Genomic DNA, 23,218 nt, shown 5'->3' on the forward strand with positions numbered 1-23,218 from the left:
TGTGCAAAAAGGGGTGGAGAAAGATTCTATTATGTATTCATTCCTGGATCTTTTTTCTAAACCAGAAATAAAATCAATCAAAAACACACCATAACATAAGAACCCTCAACATCCTTCAGTTTGACGTTTATTCTTCAAGGGTGAGAGGAAAGCCGTTTATCACGAAAAGACTTTCATAGAAGAATATCTGCCAGAGTGCCACGATATTGGTAAATTCATCGTCTTTCCCCTGCTTTTCACAATGTTGCCTCTCTTCCATTTGCAGTCCGTCTTCATGACAGCATCTCGGAGGAGGGACATCATTACCTCATCTTTGATCTGTGAGTATCTCCTCCTCCGCTTGCCGCGTTGCCTTGACCTCCATATCACTCACAGATTCCTTCACAGCACACGCCGCGGCGCTGCGAACGCACCTTCATCTCCGCGAGGAAGCGTGCGGCACCGTCGTCTGATGTCGCTTCAGTCTTTAGGCTCTTTGTTGGCCGGGCGGGAGCCTCTGGTGTTTCTCTCACACAAATATGCACTTTCAATTAGTTAATATAAACCAGGGATTGCTACATATATTTAGATGGTAATGACTAATGACTCGTGAATTATGAGAGTATAACAATGACATTGTTGTTTGACGTGATGGCAGCAGCAAATGTAAGTTAGCGTGACGGTATGACATTTTTGAAGAATAAAACAGTAAATAAATAATGTCACTCATTTTAACAATACAAAGTTTGAGCAAGGTTACACTGAGAGCCTTTTCTACGGGATTTGTGTTGTTTCAGTGAGCAAGTGGTATCTTAACTAGGCAACCGTGAATATGTTAACCTTTTAAATATGCCAGGTCTAACAGGATCATGTCCCATTCATGGGGGGAAATACGGGCTATTTTTCAGTCATTTATGCTGATTTATTTGCAGGTTCTCTGATCTCAAGGCGGCATCCCCAAAACACAGCGTTCATTAGCACCTGCGGTGAACCGCTCTGAGGCGTAACGCGGATTTCCCGTATCTTTCATATGTCACTTTGATACGGTTTGAAAGTCCATCACAGGCAAACGCTGATCCCTTCAGCAGAGCTGACGCAACGCAGTATCAACGCAATGTTACGACTTTTCGTTAATGCAATTAAATACAGAAAATGCGGAAACTGAACGAGGAAAATAGAGGCAGCTGGCCGCCGACTGGGTGTCGCATTAAAGCATCCGTGTCACTGGTGCCTGGCAGCTTCCCTGACTGCGATTCTGCCCCCCTTTGGACGCAGGTTACTCAAAACAAAAATGCGAAAGAACATCTTTGGCAACCAGTAGTTGGCTTGGTCTGCACATTAATGCTGTTCTGCTCTCTGGTTTATAGAATTAGCTTTGCCTTTATTTCAGGTATTATGCAGGCATTATGGTATATGGCTTAATAATGCATTGGTTTTTTTTAAGCCCACTGGGGAGACTGCAGAGCACGTTGCAGAAAGACGGCCACTAAACTTAGCAATCATTGACATGAAATGCATGAAATGCATGAAATGCAAAGCTGGGGCTAACGGCACTTAACACATCCGCGCTGGCTTCAGATGCGCTGAGAAGACAGCTCTGACTGCTTTGGTGCAGGAAACTTGAGGATGATTATGCAACAAGCCTGAGACATTCAGGGTTACCGTTTAGCCCAACATCGCTATATGGAGCCTATAAAAACTAGCCTGCATAGTGTCTTTGCTTATCATATTTTCTGAATATTATATTGCGCCTAAGGGTGGAAATGACCATGTATTTTACTGAGACATTCTACATACCAGGGATGGTGCAGTGGTTAGCGCTGCTGCCTCACAGCAAGCAGGTCCTGGGTTTGGTCCCGGTCATTTCTGTGTGGAGTTTGCATGCTCTCCCTGGGTTTGCGTGGGTTTTTGCTGGGGGCTCCAGTTTCCTCCCACGGTCCAAAAAGCATGCAGGATAGGTCGATTGGTGACTCTAAATGGGCCCTGTGAGTGTGTTGGCGACTGCCCAGGGTTGGTTCCCGCCTGCGGCCATTGTTCCCAGGTTAAGCTCCAGTCCCCCCTGACACCCAAGTTGGGATTCAGCAGTTTCAGAAAATGGATGGATTCTACATACCTAAGATTCCTTTTAAAATTGACTTTCGCTTGGAGGAAGAGAATACCCGCTGGATAAACGCAATCGAATGATGTTGCGATAGGTATGTTCTGATGAATCCCTTCTGCATCAGGACCCTGCTGACCCGTCAGCCACGCCAGTCATCTTTTGTTCTTGACTAATTAACCTTGATTGTCCTTTTGAATAAATAAATGACACTTACAGTTATTATAATTTATGATTTACATAATAATTGAATCCAGAGTCACGTTAGTCAGATAATAGCAATAATTATGAATGATATTAAGAAAGCAAAAAAAACTTAAAATATTTTTAAAATGTGCCTGCAGATTTAATTATTCAGATTTATCTTAGAAAATGTTACAGGTCTGTTTGTACTTTAAATGATATTCTAGCCAAAAAACAAATAAATACGAAATTAGCACTGAATGTAGGTTAAATTAATTACTGTAAGCCCTTACCTGATTGCTTTGAGGACTGAAAAATCAAGCATTCAAATACCTTTTGAGCTTAAGGTGATTTGAATTCCACTGTTTATTCAAATGCTCTAACAAAGGCTGATTCATTAAGAGCTCAACTGGAACACAACCAATATACACACTGCAGGAATAGGACCATAATTAAGAAAACCTGCTCTGTATGCTCCTGTTAGACAGAAAAGGCCTGTATTCAGAAAAGGCCCCTTAACAGTGAGCTTCACGTCAGCGATCAGCCATTACTGTTTTCATTTGCAACAAAGAGAACTCACTCTTGGTTCTTGTACAGCACTGAGTGCAGTTTTGAGAGCTGCATACATGCTGTGCAAACTCACCTTGCTACAGTGTATGGTACACATCAGCCGTGCGCGATTACGAATGCACAAGGGGGGAGAACGATCGCATTTGTGCTAACGACCTCCGATCTGATAAACATGACCTGACGGAGTTTTGAATGGCTAGTAAATTCATTTGGTTGATGTTGGCGACTTCATAATGAATAATGTCCACCTGTCTAACATTTCTCTAAAGCAGGAGTGGGCAGTCTTACCTGCAAAGGGCCGGTGTCTATGCAGGTTTCTGGGATAACCTTTAGGTCAGCTGTTCAAACCCAGGCGTGAGGACTCCTCAGCAAACCAGTCCTCTAATTAGTAATCTAATTAGGGAGTTGCAGCAAAAACCCGCATACACACCGGCCCATTTTTGCCTATCCCTGCTCTAAAGTATATAAGCAACAATATGATAGAAATGACGACTTTTTTAGCATTATGCATACCAAATATTTCTGACATCGAAATATATGCACTCTGGTCAAACACAGGCAGAATACACAGAATGCTCTTAGGCTAATTGATGTCTCCAAACTTCCCATAATGCATTTCTGTGTGCATTACTGGTTACAGCCCACATAGAGCCTTAGGTAAGCTACACCCCCAGCGCCCCCTCCATCTGAAGTGAATTGGCTGGCTAAGTGGGCCCCCCCTTAGAAGGCGGTGTCCTAGGCGGCCTCTTGTGTCACCTGTTGGGTTGTGTGTGTGTCCTTTGATGGACTGGCATCCAGTCCGAGGTGGTACCTGTGTCCACTAGACCAGGCCACAACTTCCCCGTGACCCTGACTGGGATACATGGTTAGAAGAATTACGCTCTGCTTGTTTGCTGTTTCGGTTTTGCCCCAGAAGAGCTGTTTTTGTGTGTGAGCACTGGGTGTCATCTTAGGACTTTCTCTCGATCGGGCAGCTGAAGAGAGCAGCCCATAGAGAAACACAAGCACATGTTCATGATGGAACCTGGGGATTTCCTGGGGTCATTCGGGAGAACCGAGAACACAACAACGCGAGGAGAGAAAGAGCATTCTGGGTGTACTGTGCTGAATTCTCGATAGTGGCTAGGGTCACGGGGAGACAATGGGGTTTACACCAGGACTACGTAACGCTTTACAAAGAACAAAAATATTGTTCTTTGAATGCATTGGGAATCAAAGTTACATGACACTCTTCAATATTCATCATCTTTGAAATAACATTGAGACAAAGCTTAACTTTTGCTATTGGACGCAACCCTGAGAGGATAATCTGAGAAGTGGCGCTTTGAAAATATAGGGTTACGGAGCCAGGAGAACTTGCATTGTGAAACAGTCTGAAAAGGCGGTCTGTTCGCTTTTCTGCGTGTTGTATGAATAATGAAATTCATTCCTAACCATAACAGACCATAAAAAAAATAAAAATCTACTCTTTCCTTAGGCAGAACCTAAAATAATTAAAACCTAACAAATATATGACTTTGTACAATAAAATCCACACATATTTTGGGAAACAACAGCGAGTAAATTGTGAGTAGAGAAAGATGTTTCTACAGCTTTGATGGGGGTGACTTGGTCATGGGGTCTTCGAATCCTCTGTTCCCTGTGATCCACACATGAACTGTTCGGATGTCAGACAGGGACAGTAAGGAGTTGCTGTGACAGAGGGTGACACCCCCACGCATCTGTCCAAGGAGACTGTCCACATGTGTCACGGGCCACGGACAATTAATTAAACTGTGCACGCGCATTTGTGCGTGGATATAAGGGACGAGTGAACAGGAAACGTGCGTCCATCTGCCATTTCATACCCTTGTGACCTCGTAAACTGATCAAGGCTGCTGGAAATGCCATTCCTCCTAATATCATGCTGTGTGTGGGGGTGGCGTGGGGGGGGGTTAAAAAGTTAACCTGTCCTCTCCCGTTGTCCATCAGATAGGCAGCTGTTGAATAGTGCCAGGCATGCTTTACAGAGCAAACCCAGACACAGCGCACTAGCAAACAGGACAGTAAAGTGACACGTAGGCACTTTCGCAGCCAGAGGTCATGAAACATTACTGACAAGTGTTTGTTCAGTTCTGTGTGCACTTCTTTGGAGTCCGACAAGATAATTAGCACTTGAAAGTAAACTTATTTTGAAAAGAACATTATTTACATATTGGCTCTCTTTTGTCTTTTCGCTGCCATTACAAAGTCATTTCCCCTTGTGTTTGTTCTGCTAAAACCAGGGTGACAGGAGGGGAACTCTTTGAAGATATCGTAGCCAGAGAGTATTACAGCGAAGCGGACGCCAGGTGATGGATTCACTCTGTGTTGGCTACTTTTCTTTGTGATTCCTTCTTGACCTTTTCGTTGAGTATTCTCAGTGCGTTTCAAACAAAAGCCCTCATCTCGGCTAAGAATTCCAGGGAACATTAACCTTGTCAGCCATGATGTTACACCACTAAGTATTTCAATAGAACCAAGAATTCAGCACATGTAAGTTTTATCTGTCAACGGCATCATTCACGATGTAGCTGAGACACTTAAAGACAAGCACACTCACCCTCTCTCTGAGGTATATACATTCCATCAGAAACTAGTAACGATTATCTGGATATTGATTACTTACTATCAATATGTAGCATGTGCAGAACAGTGTGAAAACCAATAATAAAAGAAGCTGAAGGGGAACAAACATCCCCACAGCTGACAGAATGACCTTCAGGCTTGTAATAAGACGGATGTTTCAAGTTACTTTCAATCTTTGAGGAATACAAATCTCTTACTAGCATGTCTGTCTTCCACTGATCAATTAGCGTTAGCTGTATACACCAATTGTATAAACATCTTTCCTTTTATTTTAGCCATTGTATTCAGCAGATCCTGGAAGCGGTGCTGCACTGTCATCAGATGGGGGTTGTTCATAGAGATCTCAAGGTAAGACTTCTGTTCGGCCTTTAAAGTCTACCACCTAGCCTTTCCTCATTAGCCTTTCCTAAAGGGAATCGCAATAAGACAATCCTAGTTCTATATAGGTTAATGCAGTCAGGGGAATTTGATAGGGAAAAGCCATCTATACATTATCAGCCTCGTCACAAGTACTCTGCATACATAAATGTCACAGACATAAATGCAAAACAGAAGAGAACATTTGTCACTGAATCTCACTTCCTAGACAGGTGTTTTCATGAGATGTCCCCTCTAAGTCTGCTTTGATATCCTTCAGTGTCACTATTGTGCGAATTGATTTCATTTATACTGTTATGTAGTATCTTTTTACTCTGTATATAGTATTTACTTGTGTCATATTATGAAATGCTTTTTAAATTTAGACCCACAATGTCGGAGAAGAAAGACAAGTTACAGTGAAAGTCAACAAAAATGAAGCAAAATAGATTGGACTGTGTTGTGTTAAGAGGAGGTACATTCAGCAAGTGTTTTGAGGAAAGTCTCTGAAAACTGGTTGAAACAATTTTTGTCCACTCATGCTCTCTTAAATGTGTGAATTGCTATGGTCCTGGATTTTTCAAGTCTTTCAAAAGATTCTTAGTAGGGTTTATGTTAGGATATTTCCTTACTCTTAAAGGGAGTTTCACAGAAAGCAGTTAGTTTTCTGTGCATTTCAGAGGGAGTCAATTCCTTGTATTTCATTTAGCAGAAAATAATTGGTTTCCTGTGTTTCATCCCAAAAGAAACCTTCTTGCATTTCATTTCATTGGGTGGCCATGAGTTTAATGTGTTTCATTTGACAGAAGGTCATCACTTTCCTGCATTTCATTTCACAGAATTGTATGTTAACTGTTTTTCATTTGACAGAATGTCATTGGTTACCTGCGTTTCATTTGACAGAATGTCATTCGTTTTCTGTTTCATTTGACAGGATGTCATTGGTTACCTGCGTTTCATTTTGGTAAATTGTCATTGGTTTCCTGTATACATTTTGGTAGAAGTTCATGAGTTTCCTGTGTTTCATTTCACAGAACGTCATTGGTTTCCTGTATTCATTTTGGTAAATTGTCATTGGTTTGCTGTGTTTCATTTCACCAAAAGGAATTCCTTTGCTATGTTTTTTATTTCACAAAAAAATCATTGATTTCCACAGGGAGCCATGGGTTATATACAGTTAATTTCAGATAAAATCATCGGTCGCCTTTGTTTCATCTGATAGAAAGTGGTACTGTAGGTTTCCTGTGTTTAATTTTTCCGAAAGCCATCAACTTCCTAAGTTTCATTTCACAGAAGCTCACTGGGCTCCTGTTTCATTTCACAAGAAGTCATCAGTTTCCTGTGTTTCCCATCTGCTTGCCTTCATTTCTGTTTGCAGTTCCCCTCCAGTTCCTTCCTTGCGTTTGTGGCCTCATGCCGTGGGTCATTTTCCTGCGTTTCACTTCAGCACATGGATGCAGGTTTTTCATCAGCATCTGTTTATACTTTCACTGTCCTTAATTCCTTTGTTAGAGGATCTTCCCAATAATTTCTTCCACATCCTATTAAAGCTCTGAGACAAATATTATACTGTCCCATTGCTTAAGTTCCGTTACCCCGTTTCCTTGTTTGCAGGCTTTTCCGTGTCGCCCCAAAGAGGCTGCCTGTACTGACTGTTTTCAGGATGAGGCACTTTTTGTTCTTTCATGCTTTCAGCAGATTCTGCTCCCAACAATATTCAAAGACTGATATTCCTGTGTCCCCCCCCGACCAAAAATTATGCTAATGCTAATCCCGACCACTTGCACCAGTGTTCACTGCCTTGACTAATTGTACTGCTCACTGGGCTAATTATAAGGACCATAATTACTTTAGGCCTGCAAAAGATAACATACTTCGTTTTTGCTTTTTCTTTTTGCTTTAAAGATCTATATTGCGTACATAAATGTTCTACTTGATGTGTATTGACCAGGTTGTAAAGCAACATGACATGAAATTGAACCTTAACCTCCTCTGAACCCTTCATAACTCTTCACATGAACAGTCATGTTCATCTTCTCGTCCTTTGGCCAGCACTGTACCAAACACGTTTGGTTTCCCTCTCTTTCTTTTTCCCTTTTTTTGTATTATTCTGTCTTAATGGTGTTGTAGTGTATCACAGCACTTCCTTGTAAAGCGACTTGGGGTGACTCTATTGTGAAAGGCGCTATATAAAAATAAATTGAACTGAATTGAATTGAATTATTACCTCCACTCAGAGGTACAAGTACAAAGTTGTCGAACTAGCTGGAACAGAGGAGGAAGGGAATTAGTGAGAATTGAAACAATTATTGGTTTTCTATCACTAGGTGTGAAGAGAACCATGAAGGTCACTATTGGACTATGTGGTCCGGGTGCTCGGTAATTGTGAAATTGATTAGCGAGGCAGTTTATAGGAAACTGGCACGTCATGATTTATGGGAAAGAAAACAGCTTGATTTTTGGGGAAACTAAACTGTTGAAAGTGAATTTTCACAGTAGGAAATTTGTCCCAGGAGGCAGATCAGCTAAGCAACTGAAAATCTGGGGAAAATAGTTTACAAGACAGAAGCAGACTGAGTAATTTACTGCCCAGATATCAAGTGTATACATTCTTTTATACATTTTTTTAGGTGGATGGAAATGGCACTTTGTCTTTTCTAATGTTTTTTGTTATTTCACATTCTTAGGGGCTTAGCAGATGCTAAGGTTAGATAGCTTGATTGAGGACATGATTATAGCGTTATTCCACTGTGCTAACAAGATGTTTGAAATTAGCGACACTTCGTTTTGTGTTGAGATGCCACCCAGGGTGCTCCAAAATGGCCACAGTCCCAGCTATATCCATTATGTCAGGCGCATTTTATTCCAACGACAGCTGAGTTCTCTGAGGCCCACACAGAACATCCCGGACAGCTGGATGAGGGTCGCTGATCACAGCTGTCACTTGCACTGCAATCCTGCTGTGGAGATTTTGCCATTTCTCAGAGCCCATTACTTCCCAGTATTTTATATCAAAACATGGATGATAAATTATGACAAGGATCAAGTTTTCAGTGGCTACAGGAGTACAGTTTAGAGCATCAAAATATTGCTTTGCCGTGGCTCAGAATTGATTTAATCAGCGTTCAGAAGGGAACTCTGGGATGCTCCTTCTGTGTCGTCTGACAGCCTTTCTGTTGCTGTGTGCAGCCTGAGAACCTTCTGCTGGCATCTAAGTCCAAGGGAGCAGCTGTGAAGCTGGCCGACTTCGGCTTGGCCATCGAGGTTGAAGGGGACCAGCAGGCATGGTTCGGTAAGAGGGAAGATGGCCGCACCCATCAACACGCCACAGTCCGAACACAGGATCTATGAATCGATATCGGATAGATGCAGACAAAATGCTGAAACTCAAAAGCACGAGGAGGCAGGGGGTCGGAAATACAGGGTACAGGGGGACATGTCCCCCTAATATCAGCACAACCCCACCTTCCCAAAACATAAGTAAATAAGAGCGCATTCCATATCTTTTATTATGAATCCACATGTTACTGAGGCCAAGACTGTAGTCCTGTAACAAACAAACATATACCTAACAAACACTGTAGTCCTGTATCAGACAAGCATATACCTAACAAAGACTGTAGTCCTGTATCAGACAAGCATATACCTAACAAAGACTGTAGTCCTGTATCAGACAAGCATATACCTAACAAAGACTGTAGTCCTGTATCAGACAAGCACATACCTAACAAAGACTGTAGTCCTGTATCAGACAAGCATATACCTAACAAAGACTGTAGTCCTGTATCAGACAAGCACATACCTAACAAAGACTGTAGTCCTGTATCAGACAAGCATATACCTAACAAAGACTGTAGTCCTGTATCAGACAAGCACATACCTAACAAAGACTGTAGTCCTGTATCAGACAAGCATATACCTAACAAAGACTGTAGTCCTGTATCAGACAAGCACATACCTAACAAAGACTGTAGTCCTGTATCAGACAAGCATATACCTAACAAAGACTGTAGTCCTGTATCAGACAAGCACATACCTAACAAAGACTGTAGTCCTGTATGAAATAAACATATACAGTGCTCTGTGCTCCAACAAGACTGTCATGGGTACATGGGATACCAGTTGGTGTGGGGGGTTGTTAAAAGCACCCTAGCATGCAGTCCAAACTCAAAGCACACCATGCAAACCAGGAGGGAAACGAAATAAACCAAAAACAAGACTGAGCACAGGGCTTTGAGAAGGGAACGGGATGCCTCGAGGTTAGGAGGCATCTTAAGAACATATGGATAGAAGAACACAGACAAAACGAAGCCACTGAAGTATAGCTGGAAGGGAGATGGTTGATGGTACCTGCATGTTTGATCCATGGATCAATGGTGCCTGCACATGAGTGTGTGGACCCAGCTTCATCAGGGCTCATTAGCGTAGCAGCAGGCCGCTCCTCAACAACTGCTGATCAGAGACACAGGTGTGCAGTAAGGGGCCCTGCGCCCAGTGAAGCATAATTCTCCTTCAATTATTTTTACACAGGAAGTGAGTGATTCCTGAACAGGGAATTGTTGTCATCTCCATTATCACCTAGTTATAATAGTTAGTCAAAAAACTTGTATCTTGACAAAATCACCTCATCTAGCTTGGTGCTCCCACCGGAAGTTTTGCAGGAGACTGCAGCAAAGTTAGAGTGACATGAGTCTGAAAGGATGAACAGGAAACACATAGCATGCATTTTCACACGATCTTGCATAACCGGCATGGACCATTAGCCTCTCCGCTCAGTGTTTTGCAAAAGGTTCCTATAAAAGGTTCCTGTGTTCCTATAAAAGGTTCCTCCTCTTGTTTAGTTCTGTTCTTGCAAAATACAGACGGTCCCTGGATTACGATGGTCCGTGTTACGATATTTTGACTTTACAGTGGGTAAATGTTTTTCACTTTCAGTACATTATTTAATAAATTACATGAGATATTCAACACTTTATTATCAAATAGGCTTAGTGTTAATGATTTTGCCCAATTGTAGGCTTCCTTTAAGTTAGAGCTGGATAAGATTTTAACAGCTAATGAGCCATTAGTTGAGTTCTCCCCAAACAAGCTTGATGGGCCGAATGACCTCCTCTTGTTTGTAGATTTCTTATGTTCTTAATGTTCTAAGAATGTTTAAGGTAGGCTAGGCTATGGTGTTTGTTAGGTTAGGTGTACTGTATTAAAATGCATTTTCGCATTACGATATTTTTCACCTTACAATAGGTTTATCAGAACGTAACCCCATCGTGACCTGGGGATGGCTGTATGTATGGATAGAATTAAATAAGTCCTCAGATGCTCATCGGTAATCCCAAAAAGATAGAGCAACACATTAAGTGTCCTTAAAGTAGCATTTCAACAGCTCCGCTAAAGAGATAATTGCTATGCTAATTATTCAAAAAATGCCAGCTCTCAGAGGAGAGCATCTGCATGTGGGAAATCCCATTTTGTAGTCACACCTAAAATTAAATGGCATTAAAAGGCAAGGTGGATGGAGATACCATTGTATCCGCATTAATTACATCTACCTCTCCTGAGATTATAGGTGATATTAACAATGATCTGCAAGACATGCTGTAGACCAAGACGGCACTCTAGAGATTGTGCTGTTGACTGATTTTATAACATTCTATTCTCGTATTCGATTCATTGAATTTTGAAGAGAACCAAATGCCTGTGATATTGCTGGTAGACCTTGAACATAATGCATGCATATATTTTAGATCTCAGATGAGATTAAGTATGTAATAATTAATTCCGGAGTTAATCTTGCAGTCACTAAAGGGGTGTGATGCTGTCAGTAAAAATCTTTTACCTATAAATTTGTTTTCGGTATTCGGTCAAAGTCACCTTATTCCAAAAATCACGCATGGAACACATTAACTATCTGATCTGCAGCGCACTCTGAGCATCACAAAAATCTGAGGGTAAAATTTGATCTAAATCACTTTCTACTAAGCCACAATGTAGCCTGCACTATTCACCCGTGGGAGATAAAAGGAGTTGAGAGAATACGATAGCAAGATGACAAAGGTTGATGATTTATAGATTCCATTGTCATCAGAAGATAATCTGAAATCCATTTAATTCATTCTAAATGTCAGAGTCCTGTTGATTCTGACTGTGGCCAAAGAAAGTACTCCTTCAGAAATAAGATAATAACAATTGTAGAGGGAGATGCATATTTCTGTGTGAAACAGTTATGGGGATTTTAAAAGGGATTTTAGAGGTAATAATGCTTCCTTGGAAACTGAACAAAGATAATGAAACAATCTTAAAGGGGCATTTCGCCTTTCAGGCATGCCGCTGTCTTTTGCATGAGGTTTCATTCGCTGCTTAATGTTATAAAAGACAGAATGAGATCATCCATCTTTTAATGTGTCGTCCTCTGAATTAAAAAGTCATACAGCAATCACATTTCTATTGTATATATGATACAATGTGTTATTTGTGTGTGTGTATGTGGGTTATGTATATATTACATTGTGGGGACCAAATTTCCGCACAATGTGATAAACCTGTTAAACATGTCCACTCTGATTGCTTCAGTGGGGATGCAGATGTTCCCACATCGTCCTCTTGACGTCCTGCTTGTCTCCCTGTCTCCATGCTGCCCCAGGCTTTGCCGGTACCCCTGGATACCTGTCACCCGAAGTCCTGCGGAAGGATCCATATGGGAAAGCGGTGGACCTGTGGGCATGTGGTGAGATGTGGGGGACGCAGCAGGGGACACGATATGGGACATGGCAGGGGACACGGTGGGGGACACAGTGGGGGACGCGGTGGGGGACGCGGTGGGGGACGCGGTGTGGGACACGGTGGGAGACGTGGCGTGGGACGTGGCAGGGGACGTGGCGTGGGACGCAGCAGGGGACACGATATGGGACATGGCAGGGGACACGGTGGGGGACACGGTATGGGACACGGTGTGGGACGTGGCGTGGGACGTGGCAGGGGACGTGGCGTGGGACGCAGCAGGGGACACGATATGGGACATGGCAGGGGACACGGTGGGGGACACGGTATGGGACACAGTGGGGGACGCAGTGGGGGACGCGGTGTGGGACACGGTGGGAGACGTGGCGTGGGACGTGGCAGGGGACACGATATGGGACATGGCAGGGGACGTGGCGTGGGACGCAGCAGGGGGCGCGGCAGGGGACACGGTATGGGACATGGCGGGGGACACGGTGTGGGACACAGTGGGGGACACGGTGTGGGACATGGTGGGGGACGTGGCGTGGGACGTGGCAGGGGACGTGGCGTGGGATGTGGCGTGGGACGCAGCAGGGGACGTGGCAGGGGACACGGTATGGGACATGGCGGGGGACACGGTGTGGGACACAGTGGGGGACGTGGTGGGGGACGTGGCGTGGGACGTGGTGGGGGATGTGGCGTGGGACGCAGCAGGGGACGCAGCGGGGGACACGGTATGGGACATGGCGGGGGACACGGTGTGGGACACAGTGGGGGACGTGGTGGGGGACGTGGCGTGGGACGTGGTGGGGGACGTGGCGTGGGATGTGGCGTGGGACGCAGCAGGGGACGCAGCGGGGGACACGGTATGGGACATGGCAGGGGACACGGTGTGGGACACAGTGGGGGACGTGGTGGGGGACGTGGCGTGGGACGTGGTGGGGGACGTGGCGTGGGATGTGGCGTGGGACGCAGCAGGGGACGCAGCGGGGGACACGGTATGGGACATGGCAGGGGACACGGTGTGGGACACCTGCTGTTCTTCTGTCTGTTAGCACCAGGAGCGACAGCTAATGAGCCTCGGGTCCTAAAGCCACCTACACAACCTGCAGTAATCATACATACAACAATGGCCATAGTCTTGCTCCATTTTGGCTTCCGTTGCAGCCCAGATTGTCTACCCAACTGGACTTACTGTGTGTAGGATTTTCCATCCTTCCATTGCTCTTTCACTCCTGGGAAACATGGACTTATTGTGAGATCCATCCAGCCGTTGCCCTTGACAGTGGCAGCAGTGTCCATCCCAGTGGTCTTCTGCAGTCTATCTGTCCCATTCAACACAATCCTTAAAAATGAATGTTTAGGAAATGGCTGCATTGTTTTATTTTGCTGTAGGCTAAACCTTTGAATGTTTTGTATAAAAACAAGCTTTTGTGTTTTGTTAAAATAAGCACTGCAATGCAGTCACTGGATACCAGTTGTTAGTTTGGAACTTCTAAGTTTGGCCCCTGGGTCCATGGTCTATGGTTGCCTCCGTAAATGCGGGGGGGGGTCACAGACAGTCTAGTTGGAGCCCCGCTTCACTGACACCCCCTCCATCCTCTCAATGGAATGAAACCCTCCACGCAGAACACCTACACTGTAATTTTCCTTATGCTGGACGACAGACTGAAGGTTTTTTCTTCATTCCGTTTGGCCCCTGTGCGTCAATGAAAAGGTCAGATTATACACAGATGGGACTAAAGATGATTAGCGTCCCCATTCCTGAGAAGTGAATTACTGATATGTCTTTAATTGCCCATTTGGTTATTAAATATCTGTGTGTTTACATTTTTTGATACATTTTATTTGTCTTATGTATAGCCCAGTGTAGCTAGATATTCTTGGCCCCCTGACAAAATGTCACCTTGGGCTCCCCATACGTTATATAATTTTATAGTTTTACATATTCAAGGGCCCCTGTAAAGGGTCGGGCCCCCTGAATCTGTCAGGGAATTCATGCCCCTACTGTGAGCCTTATTAAATTACATTATTACTGAGCTGACAGGCTACTGTTTACACCAGCTAGTGCCGTTCATTCACCCACTGCAAACACCTTGGCGACCTTCTACTGCATGTTGACCGCCCTCCCCGTGCTCTGCCCAGCGTTACCTGGTGGGATTGGAACTCCAGGAGCTTCTGAGATCAGAGATATAACCCTAAGTGTGGAAGCCAGGAGACGTCGTGTTAAGGCTTCACACTACATGACTCTTGTCGCAATTTATGTCACTCACCTGAAGTCATGCTAACTTGAGACACATGACCAAGCCTATTCAAATACCCGCATAACTGGAGAGTAATTTCTCACTCTCTCTACAACCACATTTCGGCCTGTAATTGCTCCTAACATGACACTGAACAGTATGCGACTTGAAAATAAACTAGATCAGTGATGCCCAAACACAAATGCATGTGATCCACTAACTGCAACTGAATTTATTTACTGCTCTGCAGTATTAATGTTTTGCTAGAACAATGCTCAACAGAAGCTACTTCAACGAGGACGCATCATTAAACCTCAGTCTTCTGTTCAGTTTGAATAGGCCTTCAGAGTTATTAAAACAAAACGAGTATATACACAAAGGGGATCAGTAACACTATTATAGCCGTTCTTATGGTGCACTTGATTGCATTAAATCATAAATCATTCATAGCCAATATACCAAAACACCCCATTTGTAGCAGTAGCTAGTGAAACTCTAAACTCTACAGACGAATTAATGCTGCAGGCATCAAAATCCACACTTTGAAATTGTATTTAAGAGGCTCTGTGCAAAAAACTGTTAAAAGCAACACTTTCACTCTTCTTGCATGTTTTATATACATATATATATAATGTATATAGATTTTCACAAAAATATCTTTATTCTTCAATAATCTAGAACATTTACTAATGTATGTACTTTGAAAGTGTACCATATTTTTGATTGACGCTTATAAAACTTAGAAGGCAATAAAGCTCAGAAACCATTTCCTGCCAGGAGAGGTAGAGAAGCTCGGGACCAAGCCACAGCCGCGTTTGCCTCATAGCAGCTCGTCAGCCGCACTTGTGATCCGCGCTTGATGAACGAGGACAAAGTTGGGTCTCTTGGAGCTTAACATAAATTCACACTTGATGTTGTTCATAAAACCAACAGGAAATTTTTAACAGTTCAGCGCTGAATCACGTATAATTTTAACAGTGAATTTGCTGTGGAGTAATCCAGTGCTTGGGGATTTTAAAAGCTGGCAGGACAATTTGTGATGCCTCTATGTTCTAAAGTGCTGGCACTTTCTTAGAGATAGTACTGGGCTCCTTTGGGATGTGTGTGTATGTTGGCTGTATGAGGACAGCATTCCACATGCCTCTCTGCTGACCAACGGAGTATTTTTAGCTTCCCCCAAATTCCAGTGACAGAAGGTCCAAAGCTATATATATGGGCCCTAAAAATGCAAAACAGAGTCCTTTGGAAAACAATAAGCAAGGACCTAATGTCGACTCACCCCTGGCAGAACACTGGCGGACAGCAAGAGAGCAGCCAATCACTCTGTGTTGCCCTGACTGAAGAGCACCTGTACAACTGTAGACAAACTCCCTCCCAAACCAGCATGACTTCCGTCAGTATGTATTCCTGTATCCTCACAGTCAAAGACTATAAATGAACATGGACTTCCTATATCATCACAGTCAAAGACTATAAATGAATATGGACTTCCTATATCATCACAGTCAAAGACTATAAATGAACATGGACTTCCTGTACCCTCACAGTCAAAGACTATAAATGAACATGGATTTCCTGTATCCTCACAGTCAAAGACTACAAATGAACATGGACTTCCTGTATCCTCACAGTCAAAGACTACAAATGAACATGGACTTCCTGTATCCTCACAGTCAAAGACTATAAATGAACATGGACTTCCTGTATCCTCACCGTCAAAGACTATAAATGAACACGGACTTCCTGTATCCTCACCATCAAAGATTACAAATGAACATCTACTGCCTGTATCCTGACAGTCAAAGACTACAAATGAACACAGACTTGCTGTATCCTCACTGTCAAAGATTACAAATGAACATGGACTTCCTGTATCCTCACCATCAAGGACTTCTTGTATCCTCACAGTCAAAGACCATGTTCCTTACCAGCTTGATGTACTGAATTCCTCCAAAAAAATGCTGAACAGACTTCATATTGGATTAAATTACCTGTTATATAAACTATTCAGCGGGATCTGAGGGGCATAGGTACCCTGCAGAGTCAGGCGGGGCCGGACTTTATAAGGGGGCCCTCAACACAAAATAATAACTGACGCTCAGGAAACATTATACCCCTGCTCTGTAAATTCTCACATGCATGGGGGGGATGGGGGGGTTGTAGGCCCCCCAATAAATCAAAACCAGCTAATACAACCCCCCCAATAATCATGTTTCCCCCGTAATGGGTGGAGACCTCAACCCCCCCAATGTTCCAGCCAAAGTTACGCCCTTGCTCTCATGGAAGATTTCTTCAAACTGAAAGTTGCAGGAGGCCCAAGATGATATTTAGGAGTTATAGCTAAACCCCCGATACTATTAGTATGGGATTTTGAAGACAGTTCCTTCTCAGATTTAGTACAGTATGAGTGGTCTAATTCTTTAATAAGCTAGATGCATTACATTATGTGAGGATCAATACAGCATCCTCACTTATCAATAAAGCATACGTGTTAAAATGACAAACTACCCCCATCTCCCCCACCAGGTGTAATATTATACATCCTGCTGGTGGGCTACCCCCCCTTCTGGGACGAGGACCAGCACAGGCTCTATCAGCAGATCAAGGCCGGAGCTTATGACGTGAGCAGTCGTGCTTCACTTTTCCGAAGGTGTGTATGAAGTGTTTCGCCCCCCCCCCCCGCCACTCACTCCTTCTCCTCCCGTTTCAGTTCCCCTCTCCTGAATGGGACACCGTCACCCCCGAAGCCAAGGACCTTATCAACAAGATGCTGACCATCAATCCGACAAAGCGAATCACTGCTTCTGAGGCCCTCAAGCACCCATGGATCTCAGTAAGGATCCCCCTCCAATGCCCCCCCACCTCCCAGCGTAAAGATCTCCCTCCCAGCAACCTACCAGGACCTGACCCTGCCCCCTTGTCTCTGACCACGCCCTCCTTGTCTCTGACTATGCCCTCCTTGTCTGTGACCACGCCCTCCTTGTATGTAACCATGCCCTCCTTGTCTGTGACCACACCCTCCTTGCATGTGACCGCGCCCTCCTTGTCTCTGACCACGCCCTCCTTGTCTCTGACCCTGCCCCTTGTCTCTGACCACGCCCTCCTTGTCTCTGACTATGCCCTCCTTGTCTGTGACCACGCCTTCTTGTTTGTGACCACGCCCTCCTTGTCTCTGACCACGCCCTCCTTGTATGTGACCCTGCCCCTTGTCTCTGACCACGCCCTCCTTGTCTGTGATCACGCCCTCCTTGTATGTGACCACGCCCTCCTTGTCTCTGACCCTGCCCCTTGTCTCTGACCACGCCCTCCTTGTCTCTGACCCTGCCCCTTGTCTCTGACCACGCCCTCCTTGTCTGTGACCACACCCTCCTTGCATGTGACCGCGCCCTCCTTGTCTCTGACCACGCCCTCCTTGTCTCTGACCCTGCCCCTTGTCTCTGACCACGCCCTCCTTGTCTCTGACTATGCCCTCCTTGTCTGTGACCACGCCTTCTTGTTTGTGACCACGCCCTCCTTGTCTCTGACCACGCCCTCCTTGTATGTGACCCTGCCCCTTGTCTCTGACTATGCCCTCCTTGTCTGTGACCACGCCCTCCTTGTTTGTGACCACGCCCTCCTTGTCTCTGACCACGCCTTCCTTGTATGTGACCCTGCCCCTTGTCTCTGACCACGCCCTCCTTGTCTGTGATCACGCCCTCCTTGTATGTGACCACGCCCTCCTTGTCTCTGACCACGCCCTCCTTGTCTCTGACCCTGCCCCTTGTCTCTGACCACGCCCCCCTTGTCTCTGACTATGCCCTCCTTGTCTGTGACCACACCCTCCTTGTCTCTGACCACACCCTCCTTGTCTCTGACCACGCCCTCCTTGTCTGTGACCACGCCCTCCTTGTCTCTGACCTCACCCCCTGCCTCTTCTTCCCCACCAGCACCGCTCCACAGTGGCCTCCTGCATGCACAGACAGGAGACGGTGGAATGCCTGAAGAAGTTCAATGCACGCAGGAAGCTGAAGGTACAGAGAAGCATATATTTTATGCCTTAAGGATGTTTCACAAAGATACAAGATACATATGTAACATTTAACCACTAAAGGTCAGAGACTTTATTTGCGTGTTTGGTCCTGTGTCCAGAAAGGACGACTGAGGTTGTTTGTATGAGTTTACCTATAAACCCATCACAAAGCATAAAAACACACATACAGACAAAGACACAACCCATAACATTTTTAGTCTAAATTAACATTAGATTCCAGGAACCATTTTGTTCATACGATTCTCCATCTTCAGTCTGTCATGGCACTTGTTACTTTGGAGGATAATTTAAAAAATTATTTCAAAGCAGAAGTATACAGGTCCACAGTTGTCACCGTCACAGAAAGTGCCGTCAGCTATGTCCTTGCTGTGGCAGCTTGTGATGTTCATTTGTGACAACAGCAGACTCTTCTCAATATGATTGACCCATTTTCTCTTGTCTTCCAGGGTGCTATTCTTACCACTATGTTGGCAACACGAAACTTTACAGGTAAATATTGAGGTGATACCTTCTCCAGGGCCGCACCGTTTGAACTTCAGCCCAGCTGTGAATCTAGAGCTGAATTGTTTCACATGTGGCTGACCTGCACAATCATGCACTATGTGCTCTGAGGCTCTGAAACGGGCCGGTGTGACAGCCAGCCTGGCTTAACTATGTGGCACGTTAACTTGCTGTGAGCCACTTATAACGAAACCTCTTAGCCTACCGCTTCTGAGGCAAGCGATACGGAAGTCGATTTATAAAAGGGACGGGGAAGATGAATGGTGAGTTTTTCACGTAACGGGGTAAGTGAACCATATCCTAACCGGAATGCGGGTTCGTGGAACGTAAAGGTGATACCGGGTTCCTATTTTTGTCATGTTTCTCGAGGCCAGTGGTGCTTCCGTTACGTATTTGGGCGCCTCGTCATTGCGGCCCCACTCTCCCACAAGAAGGGCCTTTAAACACAGAAATGAAGGACAACAGAAGCTGAGGCATTTCACTTTAAACTCGTACAGTACACCGAGTAAGTTTGCATAGTTTAGCCACCCTCCCATTCAGAGGCCCTGCAGATTACATTTGATGGATACAGCTGCATTGCACAGCAGAATGGGAATTCTGCAATATGAACAAACCAGCTTCAGGACGGATACCTGTTAAAAATGCAGATTTTTATGCATTGCACTCCTCTTGTTTCTATTCTGTGCATTTGATTTGTTGTTACCAAATTTCTTTGCTCATGGGAGTTTTAACATGTTAAAATGTTCTGCGAGCAGAAGGAAAAATTATTGATTCAGTGAGATAACCAATGAGATTGTAGAGGTGGGTCCAAGCAACTAGAGGAGGCTGGACCAACCAATCAGAGGTCTTGGTCCAACCTCCTCTACTTGCTTGGATGTTTCCTTCTGCCCTCAGAATATTTTTGTGTAAGTAAAACAAGCAAATTTCTTAGTACATGACAATCACCCACAGTCACTTGCAGACCACAACTTGCATATAATTTGCCTTTTATTCATCTGTTCAGTAGAATATTTACAGGAGCTGTTATGTTACTCAGGGATGTAACATTAGTCCTCATCCTCTGATCTGGACCTGTAACCTTGTGTCCAGTTTTGCTGGATAATGCTTTTGATTGTCTGTACAAATCTACAGCCCATGGCAGCTTTTTACTTTATAAATTGCCCTCATCCTGAAAACCAGGGCATGAAATGACTCATTATTCGTTAGCGGAAAGCATTGTGGCCTCACCCGGATGAAATGGGGATACCTAACTGCCCTGAAGCTCTAATGCTGGATTAGATGTGTCAGATGTTAACATAAGCTATGGCATGACAGAGCCGGCCAGGAATTTCCGACGATCAGGAATAGACTTCCGTCAATATGCCAGGGAATGTGAGCACAGTCTGCCAGTCGCTACCTCAGAGACTTCGTGGAGTGTGGAACCTTTCGATGCATGCAAACGCTAACAGCCATTTCATTTTCACGCCAAACAATCCATTGTTGCAACGTTGCTAGCAAAACATAAAGCCTGCTGTTTCTGTTTCTGGACAGGAAACGGACTGCTGATTGGCTGGGGCCACTTGCTTTGTTTGCCCCTCAGACTGACCAGACTGGCAGATGCCCCATTTGCTTCTGTCCCCTGATGTGGCATTTCACACAGGGACAGGAAGGGGCTGCAAAGCCAGCTTGGGGGATTGGGCATTGGACAACCCCCTCCCCAGCTGCTGTATGATGGGATATCCACATGACCCACCCAAGGTGGGGGCTATAATTAGACAAGTGTCAATTGAAATGACAGAGAAAACATCCAGGCTGGTCTCTTTGAGGGGGGATTTCAAATAAAGAGAGAAACGGGAGATGGAGGGAATGTGAGAGAAAGAAACACTAACACTTAACTACAATAGTTAAAAGGGGTCAATGCAGTTACTATCAGAAGCTACAGAATCATTTCACTAGAACCTGCTCAGGCCTGGATTCTGCAGAGTTCTGGTTGAACTCCTCAGGAACGACCCTCAAGGCTGCATCAGGCTTCCAACGTTTCTGAATTTTCAATAGACGTTCATTTTGTCTTGCAACCATTTGCGCTATCTGATGGAAGACGACCGTGCCTGTGTGCCGCTTTTATGGTTACAGGAGAACGTGGATCTGGTCGTGGCGTGTTCACGGGGGCTCTGCGCTGGGCGGAATCTCTTTCGGTCGATCGGTTTTTGGACGCCCCGCGGGTCTGGACTGCCATTCTGAAATGCCTTTGGCGCTATTGTTTTGGGCTTTCGTTCCTTTTCTGATCGCCACCTTTCTGTTGTTCTTTATTTTCTGCTCAGGAGCTAAGACCGTAGCCAATAAGAAGACTGATGGCGTGAAGGTAGGAGAGAGGAGAAGGTTACGTTTGTGACTGTGAGTCACTTACTGCGAAACAGCTCAGAACAGCGGCGTTTCAGAGAGAGTGACGATGTAGATGCCGCCCTGGCTTGCTGATAAAATTTATCTAGAGTGAACTTTTTTAGCACTAAAAGAATTTGCACTTAGTAACTTCGCTAAGTAGCACTTAGTAGCAAGTAGAACACAAAACTGCAAGTGTTTCCTTTTACCGTTCTGATTTTTAAAGGATTACACTTCAAGATGGTCTGATTCAGAGGCATCGTCTGTCTCTCTCTTAAGTGGTTGTTCTGTGGTCTCAGTTCACAGTGAGTGACCCATCGCAGTCTCTGTTTATGGTGAGTCTGTGTTGTATGAACACTTCCTGTGGTTCTGAAAGGTTCTGGGGAACAGCGTCCAGGGTGTTGATTTCACACAGACCCAAAGCAGAACATGGCAAGTTCCACTATTCTGCCCCTTTGAATGTTGAGGTGAACCTTGGGGAACCCCAGGAAAGCCATGTCTCCACTACCTTTGAGTTCTTAGTTCTCCGTTAATTTTGATGCACCGCTTAATTCGAAGAATCTTAATTCGAAATCGAACAAAAGAGGCTGAGAGGGCGTGTCCTCCTAAGACTGGCTGCGTCTGTCTTGTCCTCCTGAGACTGGCTACGTCTGAGTGATGTGCGGTGACTCGTCTATCAGTGTAAAATTCAGCACAGGACACCACCTTCCTGCATCGGAGGTATGATGCAGAGAGACGGCGCAACTGCTGACGCTCATGTATGCTGGTATATTCCTGTCTGTGTCAGCGGCCTGCTTATGACCATTACACACCCAACATATGAGTGGCTGGGGGCGAGAAGACACCTGGGGGGTGGGGGGGGGGGCTACACATGGGCCCGAGAGAGACATCAGCACCAGTCTTATGAAATTCATTCCTTTCTGTAGGGAGCTTGGATGACCCCATGAGGCAGCGGTGACGGGATCTCACGGGTGTGATATCACAGACACGCAGAGATACACGCACACTCACAGTGACCGAGCTCACTGGCAACCCAACCCACCCCCCCCACTGTGTCGTGTTCAGGTTTCCATCTCATCCATCTCCTCATTTCTCTTCCAGAACAGGAAGTCCAGTCCCAATGTGCAGCTGATGGTGAGTGTGCTATAGCTCCCCCTCTTGGCCAGGCCGTGGGAGGCTAAACAAGTGGGAGAATGACTGCTGGCACATGGGAACAAGCCTGAGCTTCAGAGCGGAGCTGGACTTTCTTTCTGCTGTCTTCTGTCATCGCTGTGGCTGCATTTCATTCTTGATGTTGTCAGAATTGTCTTTCCGGTAAACTCGAATGCCGTTGGCCGGCCAGGCACTCGCTCCAGAGACGGCCATTCTCATTCCCATATCCAATCCCTTACTCCAACCGAGGCTGTTTTTTCCCCCCAAGGTTCCAGCATGGAGGACAAAACGTCCTGCGACGCTCTGCGTGTATATATACTCCGAGCAGGCTCTCATTTCCTGTGTGTGTTCCTCTGCAGGAGTCTTCGGAAAGCAGCAACACGACCATCGAGGATGAAGACACCAGAGGTCAGGATGACACTC

The 23,218-nt window shown here is 45.1% G+C and overlaps 1 protein-coding gene across 1 annotated transcript in view; it reads left to right on the forward strand.

The window, feature by feature from the left end:
• Window positions 1-23,218, forward strand: part of LOC111853011 (calcium/calmodulin-dependent protein kinase type II subunit alpha-like) — a 58,040-nt gene that overhangs the window by 29,432 nt on the left and 5,390 nt on the right. Inside the window, exons 4-14 of the mRNA XM_023829436.2 lie at window positions 266-320; window positions 5,095-5,160; window positions 5,713-5,785; window positions 8,984-9,086; window positions 12,435-12,518; window positions 17,281-17,375; window positions 17,465-17,587; window positions 18,681-18,764; window positions 19,231-19,273; window positions 21,586-21,626; window positions 23,155-23,203. Of these exons, the coding sequence (XP_023685204.1) occupies window positions 266-320; window positions 5,095-5,160; window positions 5,713-5,785; window positions 8,984-9,086; window positions 12,435-12,518; window positions 17,281-17,375; window positions 17,465-17,587; window positions 18,681-18,764; window positions 19,231-19,273; window positions 21,586-21,626; window positions 23,155-23,203 (816 nt within the window). The remainder of the gene's footprint in view (window positions 1-265; window positions 321-5,094; window positions 5,161-5,712; window positions 5,786-8,983; window positions 9,087-12,434; window positions 12,519-17,280; window positions 17,376-17,464; window positions 17,588-18,680; window positions 18,765-19,230; window positions 19,274-21,585; window positions 21,627-23,154; window positions 23,204-23,218) is intronic.

Source organism: Paramormyrops kingsleyae, chromosome 10 (genome assembly GCF_048594095.1).
Source record: "Paramormyrops kingsleyae isolate MSU_618 chromosome 10, PKINGS_0.4, whole genome shotgun sequence".
NCBI classification, from domain to species: Eukaryota; Metazoa; Chordata; class Actinopteri; order Osteoglossiformes; family Mormyridae; genus Paramormyrops; species Paramormyrops kingsleyae.